Genomic DNA, 26,442 nt, shown 5'->3' with positions numbered 1-26,442 from the left:
GAGTAATAACTTTATTAATTTAAAAGTCCAATACAAAATTACCGCATTTTACGGAATTTCATTGCACACAAAGACTTTTGAAATAATTTCAGCACATTGTCCTTCTAGCTCCTTTTTGTCTCATCTTCCTAGTATCCACCCACGCAAAGAAAAGCAAGGAAAAGAGTGGAACCCGTTAGGCATCATTATTGTGCACACTTAGTTATCCCTTTGAATGTCCTCCGTCCCTTCATGTGGGCCTTTATGGCCCAAATAATTGTGCGGTCTCCGGGTCGAGAAAACTATATTTTTAAAGCTGAGCTGGGCAAAGAGGGCGTTGATGGAGTCATTTGAGATCAGAGGCGATTATGGTTATTTGGTGTCTAAATTAGCTTGGATGCATTTGCGAATATGGGTTTATTTGACAGTACGCTTAAAATAAAGCCTTCTATAACTTCAGGAATATGAGGTAAAAACATTTGCACCATTTCGGCTACACGGATTGTATTTTGATTTCGAGCCGACGAAACATATGAAGAAATTTTCTTAATTTAGGCAACACTAATCGAATGCACAAGGAGGTTGGTGTTTGCAGTCAAATAGAAATCTATCGAAACGGGATCCCATATCCTGTTGTATCAATAAATTTTAGCTTATAAATTACGCGTTTTTTGACCAGAATGTTTTTTTACATTCGAACTTATGTTTTTCTGAATGGCGTTCAAATTCTTTAGGTCAATATTTTCACCATGGTCAAGGACCCGAGTGTGTTTTTCTTCTTCTGCAGATGTTTTTTCAATGACTTCCGGAGCCGGTGGTGGTGGTACTGTTTCCGGTTCTGGTTCTGGTTCCTGTCGCTGTTCCATTGGCGGTTCCGGTTGCGGTTCTGGTTCCGCGGAAACGTACACTATCGGCGGATCAGGAGTCTGGCTCATTAGCTTATTAAAGCAATGATGGGCGGGATGGAATCCGGGCTCGGGATCCTCCTTTGGCAGACTATCGTCGGAAATCATCGATTGGTCTGTAGGCCGATCGTATTGGAAATACGGAAGTAAGTCGTCGGTGTCCGAGTCACACGGAGGACACTCCTCTTCGCCGATCTCGGAGATATGTTCATCATCCACGCTTAGTAGACTCTCCGAGGACTCTGTGAACTCCTCGCGGATCAGACGCCTGGCCAACTCGACCGTTGAGAACTCAGTGTAGTGCAGCTTTCGGCGTCGTACAAAGGATATGCGTCTGGCTCTCTCTTTGATAGTCTCCAGGAATTCGAAACCTTCAGAGTCGTCCGAGCTGCAGGATGGATCATATGCGAAGAAGTCCGGCGTCGTGAGCTTTGCCTCCTTATGCAGTTTTTCCACCAGATCCTTGTGAGACATGACCTTCTCGCTGGTTTCTCTTTCCAACGACGTGGTCGATTCATTTTCCAATTCATAGGGGTCCGAGTGAACGGGCATTCCCAGGTTCATTTTATCGAACCTTGTTCTTTTAGTCGCCATGGTTATAAGACAAAGTGTTTGTTTTTTTTTTTTTTAGCTTCTACTTCTTATTTTTGGGATATATAAAATGTTTATACGTTTAAGTAATATTTCTGCCCAGATTGAGCTGGATGCGTTAGCTTTGATGTTTTAATCTATGTTAACTAGATTAGCGTTATATCGAAAAAATTTCAGTCCTCCATTTTTATAATGATTATTAGAAAAATAATATAATACTTCCAATGTAAGTGGCTTAATATACTTGAAGCTCTCATTTTCTTTTCGTTTTCATCTTGTAAATTTACCCGAGTTCGCCGAATCAAACCATGTCAGACGTCAGTCTGGGTCCATGGCTACTAAATTTTTTGATAACGACCGAGATTCGCCTACGTTCCATAATTTGATGTAACATTTTTTCCACAACGCGGGTTAAGTGTTTAACCTCTGGTGCGAGTGGGCACAAAAAAAGGGCCATATCTCGACAAAAGAAATTTGTTTGCGAGCCAATTTCGATTGTGTCAAAAGGAAGGTTATTTATTGGACCGCAGGCGTCATTGTCTAGCCATCGATGGGAATAAATATGCCAGTGGCGTCTCACAAGGATGCATAAATTGTCAAAACGAGATTTCGACTTGCGATGAATTTAATTGGATTGCAAAAGTTTCTTCGCGTATCGCAAAACCGAAAATTGAGCTGTTGAAACGTGACGTTTCCACCAACTCAAACGGAACCGCAGCCAATATGCATTTTCGGCATCTGGTTTTGGGATAAAAGCGCCTTTTATGGACACTCCATTTGACCCACATTCGAAGAAGGAATTCTGCCAAGAATAAAATGTTTATTTAGCATTTTATGCCAAAAGAGAGAGCGCTAAAATTATTTACGCAGCATCAGGCGTGTCATTTGCATGTGCCACGCCCCAGCACCACAGTCACGAAAAATTCAAGGCGATGAAGCCCACAAAAATACGCTAAAAGTATTTACATTTGACTCGGAAAAATTATACATTTCCGTGCAAATAAAAAGCAAGTCCAAAGCATCTAGTCGGTGGGCGGGCAAAGGGGCGGACAGCATCGGAGGATGCCCGGAAATAAAACCAGAATCCGAACCAGAGAGCAGATTAGAGGAGATCCTTGAGGAAGGCCGCACGAACTTGAAATGCTCTAGGTGACGATTTCCAAAAAAAAAAAATAGAAATTAAATTGGAAAAATTGCCTTAAGAAAAGCCATACTTTGATTGACACATTTTTAAAAAGCGAATTCTTAAATACAACATAGTATATTAATATTCAAAAAAGTAATGAGGATATCGAGGTGTTGCATTCAGCTCGTAATACTTAAGCAGCTCCTTCGATAAAGGACAACGGCAGGCGTGGCAAAAAAGCGCGTTGCAAAGAGGAAAAGCTTCAAATTCGCAAACAAACACTGTGACAGCTACAATGCGGGAACTGAAAAGTGGGTGGCGCTGGGCAGAAAAGCATCACCCGACCGAATGAAATGTACTCTCTATTGACATTTGATTCCAGCCTCACTTGGCTGGGAAATAAAAAATATATATATGTGTATGTCAGGATGTGTACAAGTGCAGAGCGGACGCAGTTAGCCCCGTTTTGGGGGGTAAATGCGGAAAAGGGGCAGCCGGGTTCTTCACTTTGTTGCACAAAGCCTTCCTCAGATTTCGGTGAAGGAAAACTCGTCGCTTTTCACTCTTCGAGGCTGTCGTTTTTCGTTTCATTGTTTGTTTGTTTGTTGGTTTCGTTTCGTTTCGCTTCGTGCTGTTCCGTTTTCGCTTTTGTTTGTTCGCCAGTGGATTGTGTTTCCTGTTACAAGGCTTCCAGGATCCCATCTCCCGAACCAATCTCGAGTCCCCTGTCCTGTCGCCTTGACGCATAAATTTGCCTTAATTTGTTGCAAAATAATTTCATTCATTTACGTGCTGCCATTTACATGGCCGTTGGTCCACGTTGATAACTTATTTAAGCGCTCTTTTCCCCAGCGAAGGAAAAACAAAATTTGAACAAAATAAATTATCAAACTGTCACATTGACGTATCGCCCAAGTGAGACAATCCGGGCAAACCGAGGAGCCAACGGGGAAAAGTCGAGCCAATCTCCTGGCCATAATCTAGAGCATCATGTTGCTCGTTTAAAGGATGTCAAAGGTTGGCCATATATCAGCAAAAGGCTTCAAACGCAGTCGAGTCGAGGCATCGGCTTCAGCCTGTTAACAATTTCATGTAACAAATTCTTCGTGCCCGATGCCGGACATGGATACATGGTCAGGAGTGTTCGCCACTGGAGTGGGTGTAAGAGGAGCACTTGGAGAAGTATTTTAAGGATATCTTACTAACCATTTTATGAAGAAACTTAATTTACGACATTATTAATAAGAATAACATTTAGCAAATGTGTACAAGTATAAGTTACTAATTATTCCTGTCTTTTATATAGTTTAAGTCATTCAGTAAAGGCTGTGGGAAAAATCAATCCCACATAAGCACAGCACACAAAATCAGTTTTATAGCGAAAAAGAGTAACTTATTTCTCGCAGTGTCGACACCCGAGCTGTTTCAGATTTCCAATAAATATGCCTAGGGTGGTCGTGGTCCTTCTGCTGATCCTGATACCGCCTCTGGTTCTGGTTCTGGTCCTGTACTGCTCTGCTCTGCTCTGCGTTGGGTTTGGACTCGGAGCCACCGCACTTCCTGCTGTCTGCCACCCACTGTCGCTTATTTGACATCCTGACAGTTTCGACAGTTGCCTCTCGTTTCTCGCTCCACGACAAAGTGCGTAGGGACGCCGGGCGATGAACGACGGCCAGAGCTTTGTTTATTTATATGGTTTATACGGTCGGGATGTGTGTGCAGGCTACCTTGTGCCGGCGCTGCGGTTGCTCCCGTAAACGATGCTTTGTTGGAAAAGCGGGAAAATCGAAAAATGCCGCAGAAAAATATCCATCGCACGCGGGTCTCCGGGTTCAAAGTGTAGCCCAGCATGTGACAAGGATTCGATGCTAACCCAGCTCTCGGTGTGTGTATTTGTGTACGGCACTGTTAGCCACTAACAAGCGGCTAAAATCTGTCGCCAACAATGGTGGCAATTGGATGTGGACTACTTGGTAAGGGTTTCAATCTGGCGGGGACTCAACATCTTTGATGTGGGTTCAATGTATCTGGGTTTCCTGGGATATCCAAAATCTCCAAGGGTTGAGAGAAGTCCTATCAGTAATTTGGTTGCTGTATCATTAGAACTATCTTCTTATATTTTAACTTTTAAAGAATGCGAATGTAATTAAATGTTTATTAAATATTATTTGCTTATTCTGTGCCTCGATCCCACTGTTCGTCTAGTGAATTGCCACCTGAGACACTGTAATTTTTGAGTACTTCATCGGTTACTTCAAAGCGAAGTGATTGCGGCATGAGGTTTTTAAAGGTGGCGAGTGAAATAAGATATCACTGCTCAGCTCGAATTCTAGTTGAGATTGAGCTGTGAACTCGAGTCCGATCTCGATCGATTGGCACACATATTTTACGCTTTTGTTTGCAATTATGCGGCAAATGGAAGCAGCTTTTAGAATGGAGCGACCAACCTATCCATGCTCCATCACATTTTGCTGTGGATCCGGGGTCTTGTTGATTTTAACGATTCCGCTGCAGGCCAACGGATACTATGGACACACACAAGACAAACGGATGGACAGAAAGTTGTTTGCTTCATTGGCTGCCACAAAATATCAACAAGCATTTTGTTTATTTTCTCAACAAAACAAACACACACACAGACCGACGTCCATTAGAAGGGGTTGTCAGGGGACTGAGGAAGATATCCTGGCTTTTTTAAGTGCATGTTGTTTTAGCGTTTGTGACATGCAACTGCCAGGGGGAAATTGAATCGAACCGAATGGATGCGAAGCGAAGCTTCAGTCCCAAATTTATGCAACTTCAATAGCATGAATCCATTGTTTGACCACTGAAGAGCTTGGTTATCCTTCGTCCTTCGGCTGAAGTGCCATTTTCGTGCAAACTCAGTGCAAACTGAGTCGGCAAAGTGAAAAACCATCCAGTCTACAACGTATTTATATTTGCTTGTTGATCATCCGATTGGCTTTTCATTACGTTAAATTAGTTTTCAAATGCAGGCGGCAGAAGTTGCAGAAGTTTTTGGCACTTGCCGATTCTCATTGAACCAATGTTTATATTAAATGTGAAGACAATTTATTGCTTAAAGTGGAAAAATTGAAAAGAAAAAGGCTCAGACCTAAGCCATGGTAAAATCATTTCAATTGTTTAGGCCAATTTCTTGTACATAATATATATAAAAATATATAAAATAGTTTCTCCATTTGATGTCCACAACCTTAGACATTTTTTAGAAACAGTTTCTGTATGTATAGTCAGCTACTTATTTGTGAGAATGGCATGCAGATGACGTTTTCCTGCACATTTTCCTTATGATAAATGCAAAGTCGGTGGTAAATTTATGCAGTTGTGACTCTACATGGTTCGGGGCCCTTTTCTGGGTTCCGATCAATGCCAGGGCCGTTGGCCATGTCAACGGACGGGGAGCGATACGAGTTTGTTTCGGATGGGTGGCACACACCAGATACCAGATACCCAGCTCCAGATACGGTTATGGATATGGAGTAGCTACGGCCATGACTGCAATTTAAATATTGCATGTGCTTCGATAGGAGAAGCCGTGACCAGAGCGAGGAGCAGGAATGAGCCATGGCAGCAGATTTGATGTAGACTGCAATGCACTGGAAAAATTTTGGATAGAAATGCATTTATAATGTCTCATCTGTTTGTATCTTCCAATATATCTTCAAATTTAAGCAATAGTTGCTAATGAAGCATATTATGAAAATTTTCATCATTATATATGTAAGTTTAGCCATTATTTTCAGTGCAGAACCCCATATGCGAGTGCCGCCATCACATATTAAGCATAAAATTGTGTGCCAAACAAAGTAACGATAAATTGGACTATGTAAAAGTAAGCAGAGCCTGCGGATGGAGTTGGAGACGGAGGACGCGATGGCGATGGCGTTGGCGATTCCAATGGCGATGGCGATGGAGATGGAGTGCGCAGTCCCATTCAGAAAAGAGGGGCGTATTTGGCAGGAAGCGTCGCATTATAATTTATGCACATGCAAGCCACGGAGTCTGGCCGGGATCGTCTGGTCGGTTTTCTGGTTGTGGTTTCGATGCGGTTCAGGTCCCGGGTCCCGGGTCCGCCACTTAATCCGCGTTTAATAACACGAAGCCAGCGCTGCCCAGCCCCTGATCCCGATGTGCGATACGACTTTCCGAAAAAGGGGGGGCAATCGCGGAAACTCCACTGCAGACGCTCCATGTCGATAGCAATTGCTTAACCCGCTTTATGGTGCTCCTCCAGGCTGTGTACATTTTGGGGGCCATATTTTCGTGGGGATTTATTTAAAGTTTAAAATAAAATTGGGTGTACACGGGCTTTGTTTTATGGTATTTTAAAAGTATTGTTAAAGCGGCATTGATAAATGTTAAAAGAATCTGGGTAAGTCAAGTCAAGAAAAATAGTTTCACACTGCAGGAAAAAGGCAAGTACTAAATTAAGATGGTAATAGTTAACATTTTGTATAGCAGAATAATCTGAATAATCTGCAATGTTTAATAAACTGTTCATTTGTTTCACTACTTGCTTAGTAGTAATAGTAGATTAATGAAATGTTTACAAATGCTTTAAGTTGAACGTTCCATGTCGATTGCCACCGCTTAACCCCATAAAATGAGGGAAATCTTTTGAAAATCTTTAACGCTCCAATGCCCCACCGAGGAAAATATTTTGCTATTGGACTCGGGATCGTATGTTATGCACGCCTACCCCAAGGGGTCAAAGGGTGAAAATGCTTAACCAAAGGCATTTTTATCAGCCGAGGTCTTAACACGCATATACAAATATGCCAGACACACACTCACACCTACGGACTGCAGTCACACACACACACTTAACCAGGAGGACATAAACAAGTAAAGCTTTCGGTGTGTGTGTGTGCGGGGTTGAATTCGAGGCTGGGGCAACGTCTGCGGGTTAAAAGCGAAACCTTATCGAAAACGTTTAAACGCACGCAAATTCCACGTGGGTAAGATAAAACATGCATAAGCCAGGTGGGGCGGGGGGGAGGCGGCAGACGGTGGGCGTGGGGTGGGCTGAAAGCCTTTTGTTCGGATACCGCTCCTTGTGCGTTTGTGTGTGTGTGAAAAATATGCCAATGTTAAATATTTGTCGCATGCTGTTGTTGCTTTTGTAGGGTGTCTCTGGTTTGGCACCCCTCAGATAAAGCCTTAACTACACTCACACACTCACACGCTCGCATACGCACTCACACCGATACGCACGCACACTATGCGGCGCCCTGGTATGTGTAATCTTTTGCGTGCTTTACGCATTACGCTCGACACAGGACACCGTTGCAGGACACTTTGAATTATTCATTTATATGTCGACGGTTCAACTGGCACTCTCGCTTTTCATACCCTGGAAATTTCTAAAGAGCGACAAACTAACATAACCTACATATTCAAAAGATTTTAGGAAGTTGTGTTTATAAAAAAGAACTACATTTTCATTGCCTTTTTAGTAAGGCATTCTTTTAGGAAAAATTAACAACTGAGTTGAACATGTTTTAGAAATAAACCATTCCGATTTCATTAACATCAAAAGTTTCTTATACGTAAATGCTGGGTATTTCGGAGTGGAAGCCCGACGAATATCGTTTCCCCCTGCTTTATATACGCAATCCAGAGGACAGTTGACCCAATAGGGAAAGCTAAGGGCAGGTGGGGTGCTCCCGGGTGGGGATTTGAAGGGAGGAGGGCCCGGCAAGACAGGTAAGCCCGCTGCCTCCCAATAGGCGTGTTTGTAGCAACAACTGTATTTACTTTTATCGCTGATAAAGCGCATAATTTATGGCTGCTTCACAAAATTTAAATGCCCACGAGAATGTCCGATGGGAGACAAAGCGCTAAGGAATTTTTCCCCGGCTCCGTGAAAATCCTCCGGCGTGTGTTTGTCCGGGTCACTTGATCTCCATGGCACGCATTGAAGCTAGGCCAATTATTTCTGGGAGCTTAGAGCAAAAACAATTTAATATGCAGACAATTAATTGTTAATTTTCATAATTAAGTGAGTTTTTTAGCTCAGATACTTGACAAAAATTGTGAATATGCAGTGACCCAATTAAAATATTATAACAAAACATTAAACATATATTACATAAAGCCAGGGGCCATTTGAACATCCTATTTTATATAAACTAGTAAAATTAAGTTAATTATTTTTGCATTGATGGAAGGCATAAATCATTTGTGTAAAAGCAACTAAAAGGGAAGATATCTGAAAGGCCTACCAGACTTCAATTTTGTTTATATAAAACTCTATACTATAATTGAAACTAAATGACGGGGAATAACTTTTTGAGCTTACATTTATTTGCCAGTAAAGCTATTTCAATTAAATGATGATTTCCGTCGACCTTTAAAAGGTAAACGATCCATTAGCTAAACAAACTGTTGCAGTACTCAAAACAAGTAAATAGAGATCAATATTTAACAGCAATTTCAATTGAAAACTTGTTGAACTAGCTGTGAACCGGAGTGGGCGGTAACCGTAACTTCGACCAGGGGGCGTGTCCATTCAAAATCAATTACACACGCCCCCGAGGTCAGAACGCAGTGATTTAATTTATGGCTTGCACGGGAAGCTATGTGTGTGCTTCTATGCTTCCCTTTTTTTTTTTACTAAATAATTGTAGTTTAATAGCTGATTAGAATGTAAATGCAAAAAGCATTGCCTACATTTCGGCGCTGCCCTCTAATGAATGTGTTCATGCGTGTGTTTTATTAGGGGTGGAAATGGAATGGCGTGTTTTGGTCCTGGAAAAATGCAAATTCAATTGCAATGCAATGTGATGAATGTTCACGTATAAAATATGTGGCGTTAAATTTTTGTCGAGCGCAAACAAAAGTCAACAAAATGTAAATGACCAGGGGAGTAAGGAAAAATACACTTAAAATGGAACTTTACTATATGCTTAGAAATCGTTTTTATAAATAAAGGGATTAGTGAAAATTTATTTATATTAATAATGTATAATACATATAATTATAAAACAAACTAAACTATAAAGCTGCCTACCTAGCTTGGATGTATCAAAATATCAATATTAAAAATGTCATATTAGAATTACCCTACCCCATTTACTTGCTGTATAAAATCAGCTGTGGAAATATTCCCGCTTCTGTTTTTTTGGGGTCAGAGCAAGGCAAACCAGACGAAAAGAACAGAAAGGAGATCCGGAGTTTACGGCTCCTAGGCACAAGAAATGGCACAGAGGAAATTTATGACTATTAAGCTAAAAGTATGTGGCATTTGTTGCTATTTTTGTACACACCGCCTCGGTAAAGTTATGCGACAGAAATAGCGCTAAAATATGCAAACCCAAATCGCACACAAATGCCGGGCTCCGCACTCGCGATACCTTCATTCCACCCACTTCAGGCCGGCTATCAAAATAGATGAATCAAATTAAGTAAAGAAAAAAGAAGAGTGCAGAGAGCACGGCTTAATTGAAATGCTGACAGGGGCAGGTACTTGGACTCCAAGCAATCAACCTAATTTGTCGTATGCAATGCGTTGATCCCAGTGTCGTGTCTGCAGTTCGTCGTGTCCCTCCAGTCAGTCGGTCAATATTTATAATGATAGCTAATCTGCAGAAAGGGCAGCTCCAGCCCCAGCCGCAGCCCTTCGGTTCCTGCCCTCCATCCTGTCATAGGCCGAGGTCACGGAAGAGCTCTGAACTCTCGCTGGGAATGTCTGTGCTTTGTTTGCCCCTCCGGCGAGTGGAAACGCTTTAAAATGATGGCGGAAAATAAATTGAAAGTACTTGTCCATTGTTTGATTAATGTGTCAATAATGGCAAACAGACCGCCACCCGGAATTTTTCAGATAACGAGCAGGAAAAAATTCCAGTCGAATTGAATGTCGGACGAAGTGCTTTGCCATATTAAAGCGTGCAAACATTAAAGTTTTTAGAAAAAGTAAACTTTTTAGAGATTTAAATGCGGGCGTATATTGAAAGAAAAATATTTAAAAATATTAAATTGAATTGAAAATGTTAATTGGGATTACCAAGACTTGTATTTGCCTGAAGAATCCGAGTCTGAGTCCTTCCCTGTCCAAGATTTTCCCCTTCGATAGGAACTTCACGTCCGCCATCGTAAAACTCCGCTGAAACGCCAGTCGCAACTTTTTCAACTGCCTTAACTGACAATTTCAACTAATTTGCTCAACTGACGCCCAATAAATCTCTGTGCCCAAATCAACTCGGCCACGCCCCCACTTCGCCCCCGCCCCAAAGATCCACACCCACTGCATTGCCCTTAGCTCATTTACGCCGGGTGGAGAAAGGCGGAGAAGGGCATGGAAAGGGACCACTACAATGGCAACATCACTGCAAGGAAACGTAATTTTATGTAATTGAAACCATTTTCGTGTTAATTAAACTCTTTTTTGCTCCCAACGACGCTTCACGTCGGTCTGCTTTGCCACTTTCCACTGTGTCCTTCCGTTTTCCTTGGCTGATGGAGGTCTTGGTCTTGGCTTAAATTATTTTACACTTGCCATTAACGTGGCTCCGCGTCCAAAGTGACAGCCACAATGAAAACAAAGACGCGGACTTTGAATTCCAAATGGAAAGGGCGGGGTGAACTGAAAAAATGTTTTCCACTCAAAGAAAAGAAAACTTACTAATTTTCTATAATTTTATAGTAGGAATTTGGAAAGTTGAATTGATCCATGTCCACTGTACTGCGTAAGTAAGCGCGCAAATACTTGTAAGTAATGATTTTTTTCAGTGCATCACCTACCAGCACAAGTCATCGTGCAACGGGTGTCCATCGATTGAGTGGGGTTCCTGAAGATTCCGCAGGGGCTGCTTCACAGTCATTAAATTGGATTTCTTTTCGAGCATCGTTCGCTGTCTGCTTTTTGAAGGGTTTTCCGAAGGAGATGAGTGCGGGGCATATGGACGATAATTTTGAATAACAAATACTCAGTTAAGATTCTTCAGACTTGTTTACTGCGCTTGTTTGGTAGGTGGTAGGTCATTTTGTAGCTTAATTCATAAAAATTTGATATACTCTCAATGTGCGTAATGGGGCTTAATTTCATTCATAAAATCTGCACAGAGTCAATCATCGCATGGCAAAAATATACACCCAAAGGATCATCCTTGGCTTTTTGGTATTTTTGGCCTGCCAAATCCATGTCATGTTTAAATTGCAACAGCGCAAAACGAACACAAAATCTTTTTAATTAAATTTACTTCTTTTATTTTGGACTTGAAAAATGTTTGGCGTACATTTGAGCGTATGCAAATAATGTCATAAATAAAATGGCTGTACGCCATGACCTTTCTGGCATAATACCTGATATTCGTACCCAGTGAAATCAGTGCATTGAACTGTGCTATGGAAATAGGAAAGATTTATTTTCGAACAAGCGTTTAATTAGCCAATTAATTAGACTACTAAATACAACCAATTAAAATAAAATATTTTTACCGTTCATAAATAGTTTACCAATAATGATTTATAAATTAGGGAATTATAAAATATTTATCATTGATTTAAAATGTTTTTTGAAAACGTAGTCTTTTTATAATTTTTCGTATAATTTGGACTTGATTTTAGAGGGTATTTCTGTGCCTATTTAATTACCACGTTAGCCGTTCTTTTTTGGCACTGTTGCTCTGTGGTTTGTGTCATTCATTTAGCTTTTGTTCCACTCGGCTGTTGCCATCTCCCCTCCTCAGTTTTCCCCCGCTGCTGTTGCCATTGTGCCGAGTCTCATTTATTTTACTTACACGCATGCGATGGCAATGGCGGTACCGCCAACGTCGCGTCATTTATGACACCTTGACAGAAAAATGAGCACAGCCCACACCGGTGGGGCTGGAAAGGTTGGATGGGCGTAGGGCACCAGGTACAAGGTGGGTGGAAATGGGTGGCGGGGTGCCAGGTGAGGTCGGTCTGCGTGGGTGTCTGGGGTGCGGTTGTTGCCAAACGCACATTCATAATTTCATTTTCCTCTGAGACGACGACGGCACTCGCTATGCCCTTGTACCAGTCTACCTTGTCCTTTTGGTCGTTCTACACTTAGAGAAGGTCTTTAGGCTTCAGAAAGATTTTTAAAATTGGTTCTTCCTTAACGGTGTAGCAAATTATATAGTTTATATAATTATAAATTATAAATTTATAGAGTTTAGTCTTACATTTTAGTTTTCTGTATGTGTTTGAACAAATGATTAGGGGAAGGGTAGTTATACTTCTACTAAGATATGTTACTCATTCTTTGTAAGCGCTTCCTCTACTTTTTTTTTGAGCCCATCCTCCGTTGTGCCTCTTTGTGTCGCCTTATTATGCGTCTGAAATTGAAAAACTTTGTTTGCCGGCACGCTGGGGTTAACAAATAGGCTGCCTTGGCTTGGGCTTCCCCTGCCCCTCCTCACGACCAGCACTCCACCCATTCTGCCCACTACCAGCTTTTCCGCTTGTGGCAACACCCAGAAGTGCGTCACATAATTTGATGCCTTTTATGGCTTTTCATTTGTTGCCGTCGCTTCTGTGTCACTTGGCTTTTGCCTTTTTATCTCCCCTCTTTTATATGATTATTTGAATCTGGCAGTTGTCAGTGTTTTTTCATTTAATGAATTCTTTTGGCTAATGAGTGTAAGGAAAAGCGGAAAAGTCACTGAATAGCTGTGCACAGATAGAAAACTGACAAGTGTGCTGAAGTCTTATTACCGATCGAATTGGCATTTTCACAGAGCTGCGTTATCAGGAGAAAATGATTTTTCCCTTTTTTCCACCTATAAAGCGTGCATAAAATATCACATCCACAAACGTTGGGAAATTGGTGGTAAATGAAAAATAAAGGGCACTGCGGGTTAATGGGCGTGTTCGTGTCGCGTGATCTCGTAGCTTGATTGCCTGCTCTAGTAAGGAAAATTGATTTTACTTGTTTATTGCAAAATATTGTTTGTTATTCCTTTCCCTGCGACGTCATCTTCCCCAGTTACTGGGATTGCGTTCGGCTTTCTGTTGACAAACTGCACAAGTTTCACTTTGCGGTATACGAGAAAAGGAGGAAATTAATTGCTTTTGTGGGTGTTTATCGGTGCAGTGTGCTTTACAGTGTGCATTAAAGGGACCTAAAATAAATTAAAAGCAAAGCAGAATTATTTTAAAATAAAATAATAATGGGGTCTTCGGAATACTCTACATAAAAGACTACACAATATACGCTTCGGTGGCCATGTTCTTTGAAACAGTCTGCTAACAAGTTTCCCAATATTTGCATACTCCTATGCAATGCCTTCGTGCAAATATCACAACATACTGATGCGACGCCTTACTTTTATCCATCCATCAGCCGTGGAACACATTTATAAATTATGCAGTTTGCACTAAAAAGTAACAACACAAGCCAAGCTCAGCCTTTTGTTGCTCCCTGCGAGAGCCTTTTGTTTATACTTTTAATAAACAACTCAGAGACAGAAGTGGGGACGTAGACTCCCCAACTCATGTGCACTTTATGCATTATGGAAGCCATCCTGTTGCACCTGCTGACAGACGGAGAAATTTATGAAAAATACTTACTGAATTAAATGAAATTGTAAATTGTATATCTTCAATTTAATCAAAAATTAAGAAAGAAGATAAATAATGTATTGTTTGTATGCTTTTTTATTTTGTATTACTAATTAGAAATCTTGTTATGTTTTGTGCACATTTTTCTCTCAATGCATTTTTGCAGTTGCTGCTGTACTATTTGCCATTTGCTTTTTGTTAAATTGCTTCTTTGTGTTCACGTGCAAATTTCGACGGTTTTTACCATTCGTTCTATACGTTTTTTATTTTGTTACCTACCCCACCTGTTTTTTGCATTTCACCAGTGGAGTTTTTGTTGGCCAACCTTTTGTGCCATGTGCGGCTGCTTTATTCAGTGCATTTTGTTTGCATATCAAAATGCGTAAAATGTGTGCGATGGGTATTTCGCCGAGTTGGTATATGGGCGGAATAGTTTTGGATGGAATATATACGGCGGCTTTGTCCCGATCTGGGCCAACTTATTAGCGACGTTTTGGCCCGGCATTTACCATGCATAAAAATGTAAGCTCTGCCAGGAGGAGCGAAATTTATGTGCGTATAAATATAAATGCGAGTGAGGGAAAAATAAACGAAATTTTTACTGCCGCTTTTCCTTTGGTGCAACTTCTTCCACAAATATGCGAAGAATTTTCGGGCTTAGCAAAAAACCTCAAATTAACTTGCCCAACTACAGCAGAGAATAACAGAGCATGTGCGATTTTTAGAATCTCTTAGGCACTTAAAAAATACCTTATATTTCAGTGGAAGTTTGCAAAAGAAATGATTAAAATATAAAAAGATCATCACATAATTCAGAGTTAATTATCTTATATGGAATTTGAAAGCTAAGAATAACAATCTCAGGATTATATTTCGATGGAACTGGAATTGAATTTTATTTGACAACTTTTAAAACCATAACTTTTTATCGTCCCCCTTTAATCCTTTGTAATTCCTCAAGCTGAGACCGCTTTCATGTTCACGGCTGGGTCTCGGTCACTTAAGAGCATCTCGACCCTGATCGTTGTCCTGACAACGCTGATCCCCGAAAAGGACCCAACAGCAAAGCGAGACCGGCAACTATTGCGGTGACATTTGCCAGAGCCCAAAAACACTGCGATTTCCCATCACCCGAAACGGCAATGGTTATGCTAATGCCAAGGTGGGATATCCAGCAGGAACACCGCCAGGCTCCAGCTTCAGGACAAGGTTCAAATGCTGGAGCAGCCGCAGCCAGTCAACTTTTATTTCAACTTTATGCCATTTGGCCACCATCGGACTGTAAGTGGGGTCTGTCAGCATGTGTGCGGGTCCTAAACTCAATGGCACCCTGGGCTCCACCCCCTCTTATCCAGCACCCTGTGTGCTTGTACACTGGAAGAAAATTTCCACACATCCCATATTGATTCACATTGTTATTTGGTTTCGCAGAAAGGTTATGTACATGTAGGCGGGCTTTAAATATATTTAGGATTTCCTTTACCTTTATCTTTAAGAATGATTTATTTCGCTTAAAATGTTGCAGCTGATTTTTTGTCGTGTCCATTTAAGGGGATTATGCAGCATAAGGCGGAGCGAAGGACGAAGTCAGCAGGCGAAGGGACAGAGAATGACAGGACTGGGAAAGTCAGCGGGAAAGGACTGGGGCAGGATCAAGCGGTCAGCGGGTAGTTGCTGTTAAATTCAGGTGTGTTCCTCCCCTCCCCTCGCATTTCTGCACTAGCTGCATGAGCTCATATGGCTGTGTGTGTGTTTCTGTGTGTGTGCGTCACCGTGTGTTTGTCCAAGCTAATACCTTTTTATGACCGTCATATGTTAATGCGGCTTCATTAACATTTTAATGTCGACGGTCCCAATAAAATAACACCGAGAGACACAAAAAAAAAGAAAGCACAGAAGCCCAGCGCAACCCCAGAAACGCAGCTTAATTAAAAAATGTAATTTAACAAAAGCAAATAAAGACCCACAAAGGAAATGGAGAGAAAGACAAACAGTCAAGTATCATAATTTGATTTAAACGCGGAGTAAATGGAAGTGATACAGATGCCTATAAAAAACGAACTCAAACTAATCCGTAATAATACCAGATTTCCCAGCAAGCTATAGTTGAGCGATAATCTCATCGTCAATATTCATACCCATTGTATCATTTTTATCCCACTTTAAACTGTTCAAAAAAGTTAAAAAATGTTTACTTAAGCCGACCTATAGAAGGTGGAAAAAATGTGTCTGAGGTGCATAATGAAGGTAAAACAGAATCATGGCCAGAACACCTACTTTCCACTCCGAACCCACGGGTGCGTAAAGAGTTTGACGAGAAAGTAATTTTAAAGATCGTTTAATTTTCATTTTGTGTATTTTTTTCCTTGTCTTTTTTTTCCCCCCTTTTTGTTATCCCATACCCTTAACTGAAGTGTTTTTCATAAACCTTTTTGCTGGACGACGCTGCCCAATGGACATTTGAGCAAAAAATTCCCGCACTTTCTTAACAAAGTTAATTTTTATGCTCTCTGATTTTACGCAGTGTTTTGCCTTCTTCTAACTTTGGATTCTTTACTTTCATGGAGTTGGCTGCAATCAAACAGCAAAAACTGTTTAACAAGTATCAGGGGTTTTGTTTTTTTAGGAAAATTCTGTTGTTTTTTTTCAGGCCGTCGAAATGTCAAAAGCAAGGTCAAGTGACCCATTTGATTAACGAGGCGGAAAGAGAATTGAAACGTGTGGGTCAAGGGAGTTATGTTGTTCTAAGTGATTGCAATCTGTACAACATGACGTATGCGTGATATTTGCTTAATTTGTTAATTATGCAGAGCATCTGGAAGAGCACTTGCTTATAGTACTCTAATAATTTACGTGATTATTTTACTGTTTATTTCTTCATTTGAAATCCTTGGCAAGTCCCATCGCCAATGTTTGCTACTAACTAAAATTGACTTGCAACTGAAGGGAGCTGGACCATTTTAGTGCGAATTTCTGGGTCGCAGGAAGATAGAAGAAAAAGCTGAAAATATGGGGTGTGAAAAACACGAGCCTTGCTCTTGCACTGATCAAGTCAGGTGGACCTTGCCTCAATCTCAGCTGCATTTTGGACAGGAGCAAACTGCGCTGAGATGTGGGGAGAGACAGAGAAGGACAACTATTGTGTGTGTGTGTGAAAGAGTCAGCGACCGTGTGCCGAGCAAATGCAATTTGCATATGCATGAAGCTCTGTGGCCGACATTTTTGCAAGTGTAAAGTGTAAGAGGTGCAAATGACAGTGACCGAGAGCGGAAAGGTTAGTGGGAGGGGGAAGGACATCCGCAATGATTGTCCAAAAACAACAAGAGGAGAAGCGCAGGCCGAAGAATAAGAACAAGTGGCAATGTCCTTGCTATGTAAGCTTAAGATCTAGAAAGATGTTTTAAGGTTTAATTAATTTTTAATACAATATTTATAATATTATTTATCAAATTAGCCTAGTAGAAAATAGACTGTATTTGTTATTTTAAAATATAAACTATAATACCCGGCACTCATTATGAATAAGAAATGTTCAACCTGGAAGCAGATTAATTACATGTAAATATATTACAAAAATATGTATTTCACTTTGTAGTCTAATAGTAGTTTATTCACCAATTCGTAAAACGTATTTATATTCTGGGAAATTTTTCCGCAAGTGCATCCTTCTTAATTCCATTCCAGCCTGTTTTGTGTTTCTGCTGACTAACTGTGCCACGCCCCCAACCGTTTTTAATTAGTCATTCGCCCGAAATCTATATGCAAAACGAGCACCTGTTCCTACTTTCTCCTCGCTTCCACAGTCGGTGCCATTTGTATACGCAATCGGTGTACTCCCATTTGTGTTATTGTTTTTAATTTGAGAATTCTCAAGAAGTTGTAAATTCATTACTTATTCACTTGACGGGAAAAGAATCAGGGGAACAGCTAGAGCCAGAGAGCCAGCGAGGCAAAAGAAAAGCTCAGCGCAAAAATAAATTAAAAATGTAAATTAAATTAGTAACTTCAGTGCGTCTGTCAAGTGCTTGGCTGATTTATTTGGCAGGCCAGCCAAATGGCCAGTACCTGCCCTCTGAGCCCCGCCCGCCATCTTTTCGTTCGAAATAATTAAGGAATTTGAAGACTTTTCCTTGGTTCCTCTCTCGCTTAACTTGACCTTCAGCAAAGTTGACCATGGCAAAGTGTGGAAAATCTCTTAGCCCCAAGTCTAAAAAGTATTCGCATACACCCACACACATGCCGGACAAACTTTATTGCATAAATTTTTAAATGCCAGCGAGTCCTGGCGGGTGAGATATAAATGTCACAGAAAATATTGCAAGACTTTGCCATTCCTTCGCTGCCATTTCCCACGCTTTCCATCCCACACACATACGCACGCACATATATCTTAGCGCCCACACTCCCCGTATCCGGCATTTTCCCACTGCGAGCTGCTCTGTGGCTGCAATCAGCCAGCCAAACTTGGCTGCTCTGGCGTCTGGCGTCAAGATAAATGCACAAGTTCATTCTCAGTTTTAGTCAAATACCCTGCAAATGTAGTAGTTTATTTTTAAGAGGGGCTTAAATTGTGTCCATTCGGGAAGAAAATTATAATAACTAATTTATGCCTGTTGAAAAAAGCAAACTTTTGGAAAATCGTATATTTTGACTCATACAAATAATGTCATAAGAATACCATTTTTTAATTAGCCTATCATAACATTATATAAAGATAAAGATAGGCAACTAAAAAATTCTATAACCTTATTTATTTTATTACTACCCAAATGTCTGCTTCTAAGATCTTCTAGGTATTTCCCAAAGAATATACAACTTAATACCTTACTTGAGTGTGCGAAACTTGACTTGATTAATTCTTTACCGATTTCGCGAAAAAAAGAATGAACAGCGTCAACAAATTAAGTTAAACTGCTGCGTAGTGCATCTGCATTCTCTGCTCCCTAATTTCCATTTTCATTTGCTTGTTTTTTCAGCAGGGGGCGGTATTTTTGCTCTGTTCCCGCTTCGCATGGAAAGCGGGAAAATGTTGTTGATGTTTGCTGCATACCACGAAGCACGGCATGGCTTGGCAAGCGCATTGCATATTTGCTTTAAACTTTTGTGTCAGCATGGAAAGTGAGACGGGCGGGAAAGTCGCAGGAGATGCAGATGAGTAGGAAAAACCTTGTGAGATAGACACACAGTCACAGTTGCAATCGCAGTTATACTCAGACATCAGAAAGTTGTGACATTCACGGAAACAAACAAAGTCCCACACACCTTACGCGATTGTTGCCGTTGGCAAAGTTCCGTATTTTTTCAGCAGTTTTTTCTGACATTTATGCACTTGCTTCTAGCTAAGAAGAGTTTATTTCAGTTGATGGCTAGTGAAAATATTTACAAGTATTTAATGCACCATCTAAAAAAACACGGGAAAGCAAATGAAATCTGCCAAACATGCTGCCTTTTAATTATCATAAAATATATTGCCGTCCGAGAGTAGTCTTGCCAGAAGTTGGCAATTCATTTTACAGATATTTTAATGTTGATTAAAAAGGATTTAATCAAATGCCATTTTACCTTATTCCGTTTTAACAATAAATAAAAATATTTCACCGAGTCCCTCTCCTGATTATTTAAATGCCCGGCTACGGTTGGATTTATTCGTAGCCAAATTCTGTGCAAATCTGAAAATTGTGTGTGCCTGTGCAAATAAGCGGCAGACCCTTTCAAATATTTGCAGTGCGTATACGTAATTTTTAATTGATTTGGCCACAGTTGGCAAACAGGCAGCAGTAACAACATGGGTCACGTTAAATAATACCCATTGTTGGTGGCTGGCCAATGAATATTGAGATGAGCCCAAAATGTTCTGTTTTAATTGCATATATTAGGGTCCATTTGCCATGGTGTATTTTGTTTATTGAGTACACAGTCGCTTAGAAAGAGACGACTGATGGGAGTGAAAGAGATAGCCATGACATCGTGTGCTGCTATTGTTCCTTGATAACCCATTGTCGCATCTACGTCGCGTTTCACCAACAATTAAATTATTCACAAGTTTTAAAGGCAATTTCACCAATTAGTTGACAGGATATCATGTTCGCGATAGGTTAGTAAGATATATAAGGCAAAGTATAGAAATACAATTCATCCAATAAATTATAACAGATAAATCGAGTTTTATAATTTCTATTACAAGGTCTTCTCCTAAGAACAAGATCTTGCTTAAATTACTCTTAATTAGTAGCATAGCAATCGCGGCAATTTGTCCTAACCGACCGTTTGTGATAATTTTCCTGTTTTTATTCCAGAAAATTTTTAAAAATATGTTATAAATTAAATGCCAACAATTTAAGCAAAGCGGATAAAAACTAAATTTTTGCTTAAGAAATTAATTGATATCGTTTATAAAAGCAATTGAAGCACATTTGGTCCCAAGACACTAAATTCTGTGTGTGCTGTGACCATGTGTTGTCTACCCTTTTTGAGATTAATTAATTTATATCAACATTTCAGTTTTAAGCCAAGCAAAACAATCAGCTTTATGTCCTTCAAGCCTGAACCCATGTTTATTTCTGTGGCTTGGTATGTTTCTCTATCTATTGTAGTGTGTGAACTCTTGCAGAGGACTGCTTTTGTGATGCCAAAGAAGGTAACAGATTTATTAAAAGATTTATTATGGGTTAGATTTGTCAGGGAATTCATTGAACCGTTTCTTAACATGCGGATGGGGAGTCCTGTGTCCCATACGGAGCTAAAGTATATACTTAATTCTTTTATGAGTATTTAACAGAAAGTTATCCTTATTTATCCTTATTCAGGATAACTATCACAGTCGATCTGTCCACGTTCGACTTACCGTTCATACAAACGTGAAGTTACCGGGAACTACATAGAAGATAGGTTAAGATTAAGAATGCAGATTCTTTAAAATTAGGGGCAGTGAGCTTTTTTTGTGGTGGAAATTTCAAATGATTTGCTAAAAGAATTGAAAATTTTCTCCCTGGCACTCTTAATTTCAGAGTAAAAACTCTTCTGGCGTTTTGTTATTTATTGCACTTTTTGATTTATTTAATTTGTGATCACAGGATTGACAGCTCATAGCTGCGGTTTTTACTATTACCACTAGCCGACAGCTTCCTGTGGAGTCTTCTGCTGCCACTTTCTCGATCCCCAATTCCAAATCCCCGATGCAATCCAGTCTTCCCCTCTGCTGTTTATCTTGGCAAAGAGACTTTGGCCATGTACACGAATTGAGGGCGATGGCGTTGGTTCCTGCTACTGGTTCCTGGTTCCCGGAGTCTTGAACTTGTAAAATAAGTTGTTTTTCCTGTTCTGGAAATCTTACAGTGTGTTGGGCTGTGTCAGTGTTTGTGTATTTTGGCCGACTGTTTGTTTGGCCAACTGTTTAACTTGGCTCTCAGGCGCCTGGGCCGCAAAAACTTACAATCGCTAGCACACAAGTTTCGCTCACAAAAAAGAACAAGAATTACCACCTCTAAGCCCACTTGACGCACAGCCATTAAGCATTTTAAAGTGGGGCCAAATTGAATTATGGTTTCATGTGTGAACACAAATCGATCATAAAACACTAATTACACTGCCCGAACTAAGAGCGTTAGCACGCTCTCCCGGATTTCATGGCTCAAAGCTTATGGCTCATGGCTCTTGGCTGGTGGCTCAGATGGAATTAGCCACCCACTAACACCGCTTCAGACACGGCGATTAAAAGCTTAATTATCCCATTGCGACACTTCATTAGTTTCGACCAAGTCGTCCTGCCGGCAAAACGGCTTCTCATGCTCCTGCATCCTCAGCTACTCCTCCTCGTTCGCCGAAAACTTCTTCGCCACGTTTATTGCAATTAATTTCCCTCAGTTCAGTTTTAGTTTTAAGTGCTTCCTGAGCATGTGTGTGTCTGGTTCCTCTCAATTGGTGAGAAATTGTGTGTGGTTCTAATGGTATTTTTATTTAAGGAGTCATTTAAATTTTTATAATCCATATTTTGTATCGTTTTTGAGGCTTAGACTATTAGAATTTATATATATTATGTTACATTAACTTCTATATGCACTCAAAGACTGGCACAAAACATCGATGGATATTGAAGACAAATAAAAGATTTAAACATCCTTTAAGGATCCATCTCCACTTTCCCATTACCTGGAATCGGAAAAAATGAAATATATTTCCCGTCCGCTGCTCAATTAAATCGGATGCCACAAGGGGGAGACACGACCTGCACCTGACTTCCATCTCGGGCTTTTGGCTTTTGTGATACTTTGCTTTTCCTCGGCTAATGGAAATTTCCGTTAGTCCGTTGTGAAGCTTATTTTTCTTTGCGCAGCTTTTCACAGATTCAATTTGAAACGGTACATTGAATTAAATTACATAAACGAACATGGGCGACGACGATGGCAGGATGCTAGGGCAACCCGTCAAGCTGCAACCTTAACAATAATATGGCCCACAAAATCGCATAACAATGAAAATGGCTAAATAAAAAGGCAACAATAAAAACAGAAGCTCGTCTCAAAGAATAACTTACCCACCACAAGAATAGCGCAAAATGTGAAACGAATTTCAACAGTGAAATCGGCATTGCTCTGTCGACTATTGGCTCATAAAATTACCTGCTCTGTCGGGTATTGACTAATAAAATCACCTACAAGAAGTGCAATACGAATTCACATTAAAAATTTAAGCAAAAATAAAATTTAAGACCTGAATGTTTTGTGTTTTAACTGCTTAATAGCTGACTATTTATTTTATTTATTTAGTTCGTAAAACATAGCTTTTTGACTTTCAGTCTCTTTTTAAGGTTCAACAACTCTGATACGTTTAGAGTATGACTAAAATATGGGTCCAATCAAAGTGAAGTCATCGTCCATTGTAATAATAACTCTAAGGACATAGGCTAATGCACTTCAATTTCCCAAATAAAAGAACAGTTGAAAAGAACAGAAAAAGTCGAGTCAATTAGGCGCGTTTCCGGTCATTTTCGCTTGGTGCCTGCTTTGGGGTCCAGCGATTCAATTGCCAGAATGGAAGACAAGGATGGTGCCACTAGGGGATGGGATATGGATGGGGATGGGGATGGGGTTTGGTATGGGGATGGTTATGGCAGGGGGAGCGTCGAGTGTGAGAGCCAACACCCCATAGAAGCACTCAACTCCTAAGCGCATGGAAAGCCATCAGTGAGCGACATAAATTATGTTCTTTATGGCCACACCAGGCCAAGCAAAAGTTGACTTTTTGCATTGAACTCCGCTGCATAAATCAAAAGTGGAAATGCGTTCTGATCGGGTGGTGCACCTGGAAAAATTTAGCTCCTTTCGAGAAAAATAACATATTAAATGAAATAATTAAAAAAAAATGATTATTTACACATGCATTTCAATAAGTATTCTACTATATCTTGTTAATAACTCAATGGAGAGCTTCTTATTTTAAACAGGTTTTTTCTCAGTACCGCTGAGAGCTGGCCAACAGTTTTTGGGGTCGACCCCCTTCGTAGCTCTTGCTCACGTATACCGCTGCACGTTTGTCGTCCTGGGGCCGCTCTTCCTCTGCTTATCCTTCTGCCGCTCCTGTCGCCGCAGGAGGTGGCCGCACAATTTGGCACGTGTGATAAACTAAAAATTGTTGCTGGCAGCCATCGCTGGACGCGACTGCAAGTGTCAGCATATTCCGGCCAAAAACTAATAGAAAAAAAAATGCTGCACTTTTTGCTCAGATTTTTCGAGGGTTATCTGGCGCATGTAGTTGACCTTGGGGGTGGCACAAAGTTGCCGCCATTAGGGAACTATTAGCTGCGGGCCTCGCCAATATTAAAAATTGTTCGCCCATATTTCTATCTTTCTCGCTGCTGGACAAATTTCCATTGGCCATTTTTACGGCCGGCTTTCTAAACTATTTTTCGAAACTTTATCAACAATTGAGAAAATGTTTGGTTTACTTTGGGAATTTTTAACTTTTGTCATGATTGCCAAAAGTTGGCAGACAGTTTGAATCAAAAAGAAAATTCGTGCATATCTAAATTGTTTTCAAAATAAATTGTTTCAGAACAAGAGCTTTGATTTACCTTATATGATCTGCAATTACTTAGCCATTTCCCAAATATATTAACTTTTTCACATGCGCAAGAATGAGTTTCTTGTCCAAAGAAAATACTTTTGTAAGAATTATTTTAAATATTATTTTCTTAGAAAATTTCACTGGTTTCAGACTGCCAAAAGTGTGGCAAACAGTGAGCAATTGCCCAACTTCCAATGCACTTCTAGTTCAATCGCAGCATTGATTGTTTCCCATTCGCCTCGTCTGCGTGCCAATGAAGTGAGCATTTGGCTTAATGGATGGACGGCATCCCAGCTCCATTCCCGTCGATAGCAACTCCGATGCATAAAGAAAACATGTCGCCGACAACGAAGCTCACAATGGCCACCGGCTGGATGCGACCTCGTGCGTGAGTATCTGTGTTGCAGAGCTTACGTGGCCCTTAGGTGCATGCCCCGAATGCCCGATGGCAGCCTACTTGCACCAATTACACGTACAACGGGATGCACTGTCAAAAACTGTTTTGCAAAAAGGAATTCCAAAGAGCAAGTTCACTCAAATTCTGGTAATAAGATAAACAAAATAGTTGAAATTTGAAGATTGTTTTTCAAAGTATGTTGACAATTATAAATGTTTTATATTTAGATAAATAATTAATTCAACTTTGTTTTGAGTGTATCTCGCGGATGGTTGTGGAGACAAAAGCCGATGCCCGAGGGTCATGTGATTACCAACCCTTTGAAGTGCTGAGCTCTCATGTGTTTGAGCCAAGGCAGCGGGAGCCAGGACTCTGTTCTGAGTGTAGGGTTTCAATGGAGAGGCATAAAACTCCGTGTCCTCTGCCGTCCTGCGTTTGAGTCGCGTCTAATCAAAGGCATCGCACGTATAGATTTCATTTTTGGCGGTCTACTAATGGGAGCTCTTTGACCGCAGCTGACACAGAACAGGGTCCATTGCTCACTCCGCCGGCAGCTTCCTGCTCTAAGCCCACTTAATTTGTTTTCAACTTGGAAATGTTGACCAGCTGCACTCGGGAAATCCAAGTGCTGATGTGGTGATTTAATGTGGCGGCGTCATGCAAACAAAAAGTTGAGAATCTAAAGCCGAACACGTAGAGGCCCTTTAAACAACAAAACAATTTTTAAACTAATTTTAAAAGTATACGTATTTTAAAATAAAACTTTTTTACACTAAACCTATTTGAGCTCTTGTTTTGATAGCTTGAATATTAATAGTTAACTGCGTGTTATGGCACTTCATTATTATCTTTTTGACTCAAAATTCAATATGAAGTAATAAAAAAACACTAAAGAAATTAAATGAAACTTGAGTGCCTTTTTGATCGCTTTTCTTTAACCCGCACTTGCCACAACTCGAAATTGGAACAACCTCTCGGAGGGAATATAAATGGGCATGCGAAATGAGTCATTACTAATATGGTATGTACGTATGTATATGCAATCAGGACGCCATCCGCCCCCGCAGACCCAAAAAAGACACCCCTTTTATCCCAGGGCGCAGCCCCGTTGAGTCATTTGTTAACAATCCAGAGCGGTGGCGGTTTTCAGGGCCAGCGCCAAATGCGCGGAAGTGTGTAGTCGGATGTGGTTAAGCATACGCCATGTGGGCCATCAAAATTTTGTTTTTGTCGTCGCTGGCCTCGCTCGCTGGCGCGCTGGCAGTCGTTTGATTTACACTTTTTTCAGTTGGATTTTGGTGTTTTTTGTTTAGCTTTCGTGCAGATTTGGGGGTGGTTCGAAATGGCGGGAGTCTGGGTTTTATTAAGCAAATGTGCATGAAAATCTATGCACGGATACGCGCGCAATAATGCGAAATTTATGGCTCGCAAACGTGACACTCCGTTCCAAAGCTGCATCTGCCTTACCCGCTGTCCTGCACTGAGAGAAAAAGTGGAGGGACTTTATAAATTTCATATTTCTCGAGGACTTTATTCTAAGCAGAAGTAACCGCACAGTAGAAACTTGAATTTATAAGATATATCATATAAATATTTGAATTTCATTACATATATTATTTCACTTGGTTGTTCTAAATAATTTATGCTTAAACTTTATAAAATTATTTATAAATAATTATGTAATTATGTATGTAATAATAACTTACATATTTGTTTCAGCTCCTTTGAAATATTTATATTAAATTCTAAGCTTTCGATTACTTTTTTTGTGTCAGCTCCGCTTCCTCTTCGGCCACGCCCCCTGCCAAGCGGAAACTGCTCATTTCGCCCCCGGA

The 26,442-nt window shown here is 40.5% G+C and overlaps 1 protein-coding gene across 1 annotated transcript; it reads right to left on the bottom strand.

Moving 5' to 3' along the window:
* Positions 1-466: 466 nt before the first annotated feature.
* Positions 467-1,598, bottom strand: LOC6614457 (translation initiation factor IF-2). The gene has a single exon (XM_002038854.2). The coding sequence runs from the start codon at positions 1,476-1,478 to the stop codon at positions 633-635; it is 846 nt and encodes a 281-aa protein (XP_002038890.2). The 5' UTR covers positions 1,479-1,598; the 3' UTR covers positions 467-632.
* Between the last annotated feature and the right edge of the window lie 24,844 nt (positions 1,599-26,442).

Source organism: Drosophila sechellia, chromosome 2L (genome assembly GCF_004382195.2).
Source record: "Drosophila sechellia strain sech25 chromosome 2L, ASM438219v1, whole genome shotgun sequence".
In the NCBI taxonomy this organism is placed as follows: domain Eukaryota; kingdom Metazoa; phylum Arthropoda; class Insecta; order Diptera; family Drosophilidae; genus Drosophila; species Drosophila sechellia.
Note: the sequence above shows the minus strand (reverse complement) of the source record. Positions and strands in the feature narration are given on the sequence as shown.

What these genes read in the sequence shown, in the direction of transcription:
- LOC6614457 (XM_002038854.2), bottom strand. Translation starts at nt 1,478, where the DNA reads ATGGCGACTAAAAGAACAAGGTTCGATAAAATGAACCTGGGAATGCCC.